Below are 11,442 nucleotides of genomic sequence, written 5' to 3'. Positions count from 1 at the left end.
CGGGCAAAAGTCAAAGAATTTTCAACTTTGACGACTGAAATCGAGCGTCATTCTGTGTTGCCATACGTGAAGTAGGGGTTTTTGGGCGTTAAAGTTAAATATTGTATATCTTTTGCGCGATGCTTTCTTGAAATTTGTTTCATTTTTTTTCAACTCAACGCTCAAAACCAAAACTCAACGCGCTCATTTTGTTTCGGTCTTTAGACCATCAGGCGTCAAAGTTTAAAATTGTTTAACTTTTTCGCGGTGCTTTCTTGACGAGTTGCATTTTTTTCAACTCAACGCTCAAAACCAAAGCTCTACGCGCTCATTCTTTTTCGACCTTTAGACCATCTAGCCATGTCCGGTCCTCCTCTCCGTTGAAATGACGCTACAGTCTTAGCTGAAACTTTTCACAGATTTTTTTTTTAACCAGGTAGATAAGTTTAGTTCCAAAATAGGCTTTATCGGAATATTCTTAATATAACTCCCAAATAAACACCATCTCCCCATAATTCTTCTTGATATCATACAATATACTTTAATTTGAAATAGTGACTTTTATTAAATTCCTAAATATTCTATGGTCTTAGTCCCATAAAAAGGACATTTGTTATGTACCTGATTTCGCCGAATTGTGGAACAGTGATTTAATTAGACCCCTCAACATCCACAACGAATATGGTTCAGATTGGTCTATATTTGGAAAAATATTTTATATAGACCGATCTCACTATTTAAAGTCTTAGACCCATAAAATATTTATTTATTACCCGATTTTTCTGAAATTTGGGACAGTTGTGTTAGATCGCTCAATATCCATGCTTAGTATGTTATTGGTGGTCAACGCACAGTGGCCGATATGCCCAATCTAGCGGCGCTTTGCCTGAAATTTTGCATGAAAACGTCTGTTATGATCTCCAACATCCGTGCTAAAAATGATCCAAATCGGCCTATAACCTGATATAGCTCCCATATAAACCGATCTCTGATTTACGTTCTTTTGCCTCTAAAAGGTTCAATTGTTATCCGATATTACTGAAATTTTGCACATGATGTTTTGTTATGACTTCCAACAACCCTGATAAGTATGGTCCAAATCGATCCATAGACTGATATAGCACCAATATAAAACGATCTCTCGATTTCACTTCTTGAGCCACCGATTTATTATAACCCGATTGGGCTGAAATGTTGCATGATGACTTCTGCTTTGACCTTCAACATCCGCGCTAATAATAATCAAAATCGGGCTATTGTTGGCATTGGTTCACTGGGCCATATTAAAAGGCATTAAGTTCGGCTAGATCGGACTTTTGATACCCACCACCTCGGGTATTGGAATCCTTCATTGGCAAGGGCTGACGCCTCAGTGTACGTGTTTGTCTTTTTTCGTCATGAGAGAGGCACATACCGCAGTCCTTCTCCGCACGCTTCTAGTCCGTGGCGGGGTTTGAAAAGAACCCCGGACCCTGATTGCCTCCCACCCATTGTTGACATCTGCGATAGGTTGAATGTCTACCTCAACGAACTTGCCTCATATTTCGCTGCAAGAAATCTTCAGTCACATTGTTCACTATAAATACGCTTGAGGTCAATACCGAGCTGACTGTGTTGGTCGATGGAGAAATGATTCCGACTATCAAGTGTCACAAAATACTTGGCGTCACATTTGACAGCTCTTACACATTCTCCCCACATGCAACATCAATTTGCGATAAAGTCAAAAGTAGAAACAAGGTCCTCAAGTCACTTGCTTTGTGACTCGCAGTGGAATAATATTCAGATCTGTTAGAATGCCGCCCTCCGAACTGCGACAGGCTGTCTCCTCAGTTCTCATGTGGACCACCTCCTTCAGGAGACAAAGATTCTACCGTTGCGAAGACATAACTACATGCTGTCCAAGCATTACTTTTTGGGCTGTTATCGCAGAGACCATCCAAACCATCATCTTGTGGAAAAATATCCACCGCCCAGAAGACTTAAGGTCTACATCTACATGATCTAGAGCGTGAGGTTCAGCGGTACAAGAGAGAACCTCTAGATCATGCGGCATATCCAGCAGGTCTAAACAACATTCATGCAGACACGGTAGCAGATACGGTAAATTGCTACCGCATGAATGTAGTCCTTGGAGAACGACCGCCTCCCATTGCACCTGAAGAAATTGACCTTCCCCGTCAAGCCAGAGTAGTTCTGGTTCAATTAAGTTACGTTATTTTAGTCGCAGAGTTCCTGGGTCTTGATATTCAACAGAATCAAGCAGACGAAAGATAGAACACAACAAATAGTAAAACAACAACAACAAACTTCCTGTTCAGTTTCCTAGCCAAGATCTGAACAGAATTTCCCATGAACATTTCATTAAAAAATAGGGGATACTTCTCTCATATCACTGAGTACAGTCCGATTAAAGTTAAAGCTCAATGATAAGGGGCCTCCTTTTTTATACCGAGTTCGAACGGAGTGCCGCATAGCGACACCACTTGGTAGAGAAGTTATAACATGGCAGCATACCTCACAACTATAGCCAACATAAGTAAGGGGATAACCAGTGCCCAAAAATTTTCTAATGTTCACTACGGGATTTAAACCGCAGCGTTTGGTGTCATAGACTGACATGCAAACCTCTGCGCCATGCTGGCCTCCTCCTATCCAAGATTACTTCCAAGTATTTAACCTTGTCGGATATCGAAATTGTTCTGCTGAGGAAACGTGGAAACCTTCATAGCCAGTTGACAAGGAACTGGCTTACTTCTTAAGTCTTCTCTGGGCTAACGTACAAACTTGAGGCTGAAACTTTAAGCTCATCGTCATCACGATAAGCTCAGCTGGTAGCTATCAGGCGCGTCCACAAGTTGCGAATAGTGAAATGCTCCGTATTCGCAATAGCTGCAATTGTGTCGTTTGAGTCGTTTAGAGGCCGACCGACCCCGGCTCCTGTTTAAATTCAGAGTGCCTATGACGCTCGATATGAAAAGGCGAGTTATTGGCACCTTTAAATAACCAATAGCCATGGTGTTCCCGCAGCGATCGATCCTAAGGACCAAATCAGGGTTGCTCACATATAGCAGTTTGACGAGGACAGCTCAATCCCATGGCAGCCGGTTGTACGTACCGGATTGACCCGTTGAGAACCTTCAACGGCGAGGGCTGCCGCTTTAGTGTACAACGGATTTAAATACCTCTTCAGCCCGAAATCGTAGTGACGATAAAATGCATCCTGTGCCATGGGACCCACAATTTATCCACCTGTTCCATAACATAGGGGTTATCTTAAAAACTCCTTCTCCAGTGCCTTTATACATGTAAGATTCGTCCGTAGAAATTTACCAAGCTTCCCTATCTAGAAGATGGTGGCCAAGGCTATATTTATGAAACCCCTCTTATTCTTATTTTTCCTTAACTGGTCATGCCATGGGGCAGTAGTTTGGAACATAATGTTTATACCAAGAAGATATATATATATATATATATATATATATATATATATATATATATATATATATATATATATATATATATATATATATATATATATATATATATATATATATATATATATATATATATATATATATATATATATATCTTCTTGGTATAAACATTATGTTCCAAACTACTGCCCCATATATATATATATATATATGTATATATATATATATATATATATATATATATATATATATATATATATATATATATATATATATATATATATATATATATATACATATATATATATATATATATGTACATATATATATATATATATATATATATATCTTCTTGGTATAAACATTATATATATATATATTTTTTCACAGCTTGTGACTCTGTAATTGCATTCTTTCTTCTGTCACTTATCAGCTGTTACTTTTAGCTTGCTTTAGAAAAAAAGTATATTTCATTGAAGTTCATTCAAAGCTTTATTAAAAATGCATTTACTTTCTTTTAAAAAATCCGATCGCCTTAGAATCACTTCCTGTCGGTCCATGTATTCTTGTAATCAAGGTACAGGTCGCATTTGTTGTCCGACTGTCACAAAATTTTGCACAAGTCACTTTTTTTGGTTCAAGGACGAACGCTATTGATTTTGAAAAAATAGCTCCAGATTTATATAGCTCTCATATATATCTCATCTATATGAAGGAGAGGTATCGGGAGAAAAGGAGCGAGGAGAAACGTCTATCCTGCAGAAAGAAAAAGGAAATGGAAAGACGTGAGTGTGAGCGAATTGAGATGTGCAGGAGTCAGAATGAAGTCAGGAAATTCTGCTAAAGAATTAAACATCAAACCGATCGCTTTGGTGCAGGCACAACCTCCTGCAGAGATAAAGAATGAAATATGGTAACTGACACAGATAATATGCTAAGGATATGGGAAAAATATGTTACCCAAGTGCAAGTTCCGACGCTGGCGGCGAAGAGGATACCGCAGAACCAATCAATGATGATGGTATAGAATTTTTACCTCCTAGTCAGATTGAGGTCCACGTAGCAGTGACCCGACTAAAGAACAACAAGGTAGCAGGAGCCGAAGGGTTACCCGCTGAACTATTTAAGACCGGAGGCGACACGCTGATAAGGCGTATGCATCAGCTTATCTACGCAATCTGCCTAGAAGAACGCATACCCGATGATTGGAACCTCTACATAGTGTGCCCATACTCAAGAAAGGAGACAAGGCGGATTGTGCCAACTACGGAGGAAATAGTCTCCTCCCCATCGCATACAAGATACTCTCGAGCGTACTGCGTGAAAGATTAAAACCTAAAGTCAATGAGATAATTGGGCCCTATCAATGCGGCTTTAGACCTGGTAAATCCACCCTGGACCAGATATTCACACTGCGCCAAATCCTGGAAAAGAGCCGAGAAGGACAAATCAACACCTACCATCTCTTTGTTGGCTACAAAGCGGCTTTCGATACTTCTTTACGTTCAAAGGTATTTCAAGCCATGTGTGAGTTTGGTATCGCTGCAAAATTAATAAGACTCTGCAGGATGACACTTGCTGATACGCGTTCCTCAGTAAGAATAGGAAAAAATCTCTCCGAGCCATTTAATACCAAACGAGGTTTCAGACAAGGAGACAGCTTATCATGTGATCTCTTTAATATACTGCTCGAGGAGATTATACGAGATGCAGATGTGAATAGATATGGTACACTAATCTCAAGAGAACAAATGCTACTCGCCTATACCGAAGACATCGACATCATAGGTCGGTCGCCGGAAGTAGTAACTGCAGCCTCTGAAAGAATCGAAAGAGAGTCAGTGAAAATGGGTTTGGCAGGTAATGGAGATAAGAAGAAATGAATGATTTCAACTTCCATAACGCCTTGTAGAGATCGAGACGCTTGGAACGCTATTCTACGTTCGGCTGGTGGAACAAATATTCTGTCATAGCCAATTAAAATATAGTTATTCTCATATATATCTTTCATCCGATATGGTCCGATCTTTACAAAATTTTGGATGATAAATTGTTATTGACGTCCTAATACGAGTGCAGAATTTTCTAAAAATCTGCTCAGATTTAGATATAGCTCAAATATATATCTTCTATGTGGCCTATTTAGGCTGTAGAAGCCACAATTTTGGTCCGATTTTTACAAAATTTTGCATGACATTTTTTATTTGACGTTCCAATATGGGTGTAAATCATTTAAATCGGTTCAGATTTGGATATAGCTCCCATATATATTTTCCATCCGATATGGCCTTTGAAGTCTATAGAAGCCACAATTTTCGACGGATCTTTACAAACTTTTGCTTGAGATGTTTCACTTGATGTTCCAATACGTGTGCGGACTTTCATAAAAATCAGTTCAGATTTAGATATAGCTCCCATATATATCTTTCATCCGATACCTCCTTTAAAGGTTGTAGAATCGACAATTTTAGTCCGATCTTTACAAAATTTTGAAAGAGATGTTTTATTTGACATGCAAAATTTTATAAAAATCGGTTCAGAGTTAGATATAGCTCCCATATATATCTTCCTCCCGATATGGCATTTTAAGGCTATAGAAGTCACAATTTTGGTCAGATCTTTACAAAATTTTTCATGAGATGTGTTATTTGACGTCCCAATACATGTGGAAAATTTCATACCAAAAATCTGTCCAGATTTATATATAGTTCCCATATATATCTTCCATCCGATATGCCTTCTTTAGGCTATAAAAGCCACAATTTTAATCCGATCTTTATAAAATTTTGCGTGAGGTGTTTTATTTGACGACTTAGTACGTGTCAACGTCCGTCTAGATTTAGATATATGTAGCTCCCATATATATATTTCATATGATATGCCCTTAAAGGCTTTAGTAGCCACAATTTAGGTCCTATGGTCTATTCAATATATCAATATGTAGGCGAAATTAAAATCTGACTATATTTCAACATAGGTTCCATGCATTAAAAGTAGTAGGCAGACTCGGTGGTGTAGGGTATTATATAGTCGGCTCTGCCCGACTTTTGCCTTTCCTAGCTGGTTTTCTTAATATTAATTTCGAGTTTGTATATCTTTACGGGCAGTGCACTAGCCATTAGGGCAATAACAACCAAAGCGGTAAGGTCACCAACAGTCTTGGAGTGTAGGTAAGAGATTAACGCATTTTCTGAACATGGAACGTTTGGGTGCCGGGCCACTGTGGAGTAAGGAGGAACAATAGAATAAACGATTTGTAGTATTAAGCCAACAAGCCGGTTAATGGCTTACGTGTACGTCCATAGTGGCATGGGGTGGATTAATATCCACACCCTCTTTTCAACCTTAGCTAATCGAACCTAATATAATAAAAATATAATAAAAATAAAGAATTAAATACGAATGGACGAAGGTATATCGACTACTGCAATGAACATAACCTGGTAATTCTAAATGGCCAAACATTAGGAGATGAGGACGGTAATTTTACATATTTGAGCAACACCGGAACCTCAGTAAATGATATATGCTCAGTATCCATAAACATGCTTCAATATGTGGAAAGCTTCAAGGTGGTAGACAAAATCTGGTCAGATCATTTGCCAATAACTCTTAACCTAAAGCTAAACAACACAGTAGTCCCACAAAATAGGCTCAATTTACTACCGAAGCTGCATTGGAAAGATAGTCATAAATTGCAATACCAGGAAAACCTCACCGCTAATCTGAGCTTACAATTAATGTCCAACAATATAACATGTCTCAAGCACATGACAAATACAATTGTTGCATCGGCAGTTCAGCAAAACAAAGCGCAGCAGTACGTACCACAGAAAAAGTGGTTTAATGATAGATGCTACTGGGCAAGAAGGAAAACATTTGAAATCTTATCGAAATTTCGGAAATCATCGTCGGAAACAGATAGACAGGCATATTTGAGCGCAAAAAAAAGATATAAGGACATTTGCGAAGTATCTAAAAGAATGTACTACGCCAATATCTCTGAGAAACTAAATAATACATCGAATGCAAAAGAATGGTGGAGTTTAGTAAGAGAGTTAAATGGCCGGGACTTTCGTATCAGTCATACTTTATCCGCAGAGATACTTAGAACCCATTTTATGGAACTGCTCAGGCAGGAACAATCGTCCTTGAGAGTTCATTACGCACCTGCACTGATCGTAAACGACATTCTAGATAAAGACATAACATTAGAGGAAATTAAGTATACCCTTGCCAAAACAAAACCGAACAAGGCGCCAGGTGAAGACCGAATTCCCTATGAATTCTATTCAAATGCTACTGATGAATTCCTGACCCAGCTTGCAGCAATTTTCAACAAGATCTACACCGAGGGCAAAATTGAGGAAGAATTTCAGAAAACAGTTATATTCCCTATTCATAAAAAAGGCAGACTCGATGATGCATCGAATTATAGAGGTATATCCTTTATGAATTCCGTGGCTAAAATATTCATGGGTGTACTAAATGATAGATTGGGACAATGGGTTGAAGAAAACAATATATTGGTTGAATTCCAGGCAGGTTTTCGAAAAAACTATTCTACGGTGGACAATATATATAATTTAGCTTCGATGGTCAATATCAAGCTGGCGGAAAAGAAGAAGGTTTACGCGTTTTTTGTAGATTTTCGAGCGGCATTTGACAAAATTTCACGAAACTTACTTTTCTACAAATTAAATCAGATTGGCATCTCTTTCAAATTTATAAAGATGATAGAAGCTGTCTATCAAAACACTCAGTCAGCAGTGTGGACTGGAGAAGAGCTGTCTGGTTATTTTGATACAGAATCTGGTGTAAAACAAGGGTGCTTACTATCGCCATTATTATTTTCTCTTTATATAAACGACTTAAGCGATGCACTGGAAGGAGGTGTAGATATAGAAGGCATAAACATAAAAACCCTGCTGTATGCTGACGACATAGTAATTTTAGCGGAGGATTCAACTACCCTGCAACAAATGATAGCAAACTTGGAAGAATTTTGTAAAAAATGGAGCTTAATAGTCAACACTGAGAAGTCTAAAATCATGGTATTCCGAAACGGGGGAAGACTATCACAGCAGGATAAATGGTTCTTCCATGCAGAACCATTAGAAGTGGTATCAGAATATAAGTACTTAGGGGTGGTACTAACGCCCAAAATGAAGTTCTTGAAGCATATTCAGTCCCGGACAACACAAGCTAAAAGTGCTATAAAAGCAACATGGAAAAACTTCTTAAAGAAAGACGAAATATCCCTGCAAGATAAATGGAACTTGTACATGGCGGTTTGCAGATCGGTACAGTCGTATGCAGCGCAGGTCTGGGGCTATGAATATTTTGAAGAAGTTGACCAATTGCAGCGTTTTTTCTTAAAAACTGTTCTTAATTTGCCAGACTCTACACCAAATTATGCTCTCTATATGGAAACAGACTTACAAGAAAGTCATTTATACACACTGGGACTGCATTTGAAGTATATATCTAGTACGTTGTACAGATATAAAAGGGATAGACTGCCGCATAAACTTACACTTATAATGGTCCAGAAACAAATATTTTGGGTGAAAGCTTTAAACGACATTCTAAATGAGCTGGATATGCAACCATTGGTTGGAAATATAACGCAAGGTGAATGGAACAGTATGACTAATTCCATCATAGATTCACTATCGCAAGCTAACAAGCAAAGATTGCTGCAGAAAGCTTTACAAAGCAGGTCACGGTTTTATAAAAACCTGGATTTCACAAGAGGGTGTTTGTACCTAAATGGCGAATATAAAGTTAAGGACATTACGTGGATATTTAAAGCACGGGTCGATTTGATATACCTCAATGCTAATCAAAGAGGCTTAAATTTGGTTGACAACGATTTGTGCACGCTATGCAATTTGAGGGAGAGAGAGACAATATACCATTTTCTTGCCGTATGTCCCATACTAAGAAGCCAACGCATGCTTTTCTTTCACAGGCCGACGCTGACAGAACCTGAATTAATTAGCATCTTAGATGGAAGAGAGGTAGCAGACTGGGATAATCTTATAAAATATACCAAAAATGCCTTACAATACCGAAAGCTAATATTAACCGAGTACGCCTAATACTATTAAGCATAGACTAAAATGTCCCTTAAACACAGCTTTGAAAATGTTTCTTTAAATCCGGCTGACGACTTGAAGTCATAGCCGTAAATCTTTATTTTGATGGATTAACTCTGAAATACGCTAATATATTGCTTTTATTTTATTTTAAGTTTATTTAGACATTATTGTATTGAAAAAGAAAATAATGAAAATAAAGATTACTACTACTACTACTACTACTACTACTACTACTACTACTATAATAAAAATATTTTTTTCTTTTTTTAGATTGGCAACTCTAATACCCTGGGCAACAATACACGCCGTACCACAGGTGCTCCACTTTCAATGGTGCTACCCAATGAACAAGAACTGCCTCCATCCTATGCTATGGAAACGAGGACCTTACCACGACAACCTAAACCTAATTATGCTTTAAATCAAACCAACGCCACTTCTTTTTCCATGTCTTCGTCTTCTCAATGCAATACACCAACTATGTTTGTTATGCATCAGCGCACTGCATCAGCAAATGCTGCTATGCACCATTTGACAGCAGCAGCTGCAGCAGCCACCGCAAAGCAACAAGCAGCAAAACAACCAATGACTAAAAATGAACACAGATTGCAATATTTCGAGTTAGATGTGGCCAATGCTCCGCCCATAAGTCGCCAAAGTGTGAATATGAGCACTTCGAGCAATTCAATTAATGCAAGCACTTTGAACAATTCAAATATAAATCGTTTGGCTTTAGCCGCCGATCCAGCCAGGGCTCCAGTGCAAAGTAAAGTCGTTTATAAATCGGTAGATTTTATTAAAACGGAGGCCTTTAAGCGCATACGCGAAGAAAGAGAAATAGAGAATGAAAGTCATATTAAAAAATAAATAAAAAAAAAAATAGCAATTAACATACATAATACATATAAACTCGTAAAAATACACACATACATACGTACATATTGTAGGAATGAATATTTTACATTTTTATTTTTCGCTGCCACCGTTTTGTGATATTTTTGTTTTTTTTTTTTTTCAAAAAACAAGTTTAAGTAAAAGTTTTGTATATAACAGATCCTGTTTTGGGGCATGAAATCATAGGATTTTCTAGTTCCTTTTAAACCCCTTGAGTATCAAAGGGTCATATACATTTCTTCTCACTGCCTTCTCTCGGTTGCTTATGTTTTAATTTCAACAATAGTCATATAGTGTGTTGAAGTTTTCTGGTAACTGGTGTGGACAGGGTTTTCATTTGGCTTGATTCACTGCGGCATTCCTTTGCTGTCTGTTCGTCTGACTTCTGTTTTCTGCATGGTGTATGTCCCATACACTCCTACATTGAATGCTTTCAATGTTTTATAATGCGATTTTCATCCGATTTGACTTTTTGAGGCATAGAATTTTTAGCCTGCGTCATTGCACTAAATGCCAAAAACATTTATGAGTTTTTCCGACATGAAAAATGCTCTACATGATAAGGTTAGATTTAGGGGTCGATTATGGATTGCAACTCAACTGCAGTTGCGTTGCCAGGAGATAAAACCTTGATATAAAAATTAAAATAACGTTGTAAATTTTCGTTAAGTCCAGTCAATATCAGTAGTTTGAACATTTAGCCAATAAGCAAATTGTAAAAAAAAAACTATGCAATTCAATAAAGAAATGGAAATTTTTATTACAAATTTGCCCGTTGGCAACGCAACTGATGTTGGGTTGCTATCCATGATCGATCTTTTAGATTTTAGTTAGACCAGCGATGTCCACCCTTGGGTGAGCATCACACCACACAGAAGCCCTTGTTGTTGTTGTAGCAGTGTATTGTACACTGAGGCGGCAGTCCTTGCCGACGAAGGACTCCATCGAGTCAATCCGGTAAGTACAGCCGTCCGCCATGGGATACAGAAACCCTTCAATCCCATGGCAGCCGGTTGTACGTACCCGAT

The 11,442-nt window shown here is 38.0% G+C and overlaps 1 protein-coding gene across 4 annotated transcripts in view; it reads left to right on the top strand.

Annotated features, from left to right (window-relative positions):
- Positions 1–10,474, top strand: part of LOC106090449 (protein daughter of sevenless) — a 57,920-nt gene extending 47,446 nt beyond the window's left edge. For all 4 annotated transcript variants that reach the window (XM_013256626.2, XM_013256623.2, XM_013256624.2 and 1 more), the window contains one exon: positions 9,791–10,474. In XM_013256626.2, coding sequence (XP_013112080.2) covers positions 9,791–10,387 — 597 coding nt within the window. In that variant the 3' untranslated portion in view covers positions 10,388–10,474. The remainder of the gene's footprint in view (positions 1–9,790) is intronic.
- Positions 10,475–11,442: the final 968 nt, after the last annotated feature.

This window comes from Stomoxys calcitrans, chromosome 1 (genome assembly GCF_963082655.1).
Source record: "Stomoxys calcitrans chromosome 1, idStoCalc2.1, whole genome shotgun sequence".
NCBI lineage: Eukaryota > Metazoa > Arthropoda > Insecta > Diptera > Muscidae > Stomoxys > Stomoxys calcitrans.
This window is presented reverse-complemented; position numbering and strand designations above follow the sequence as displayed.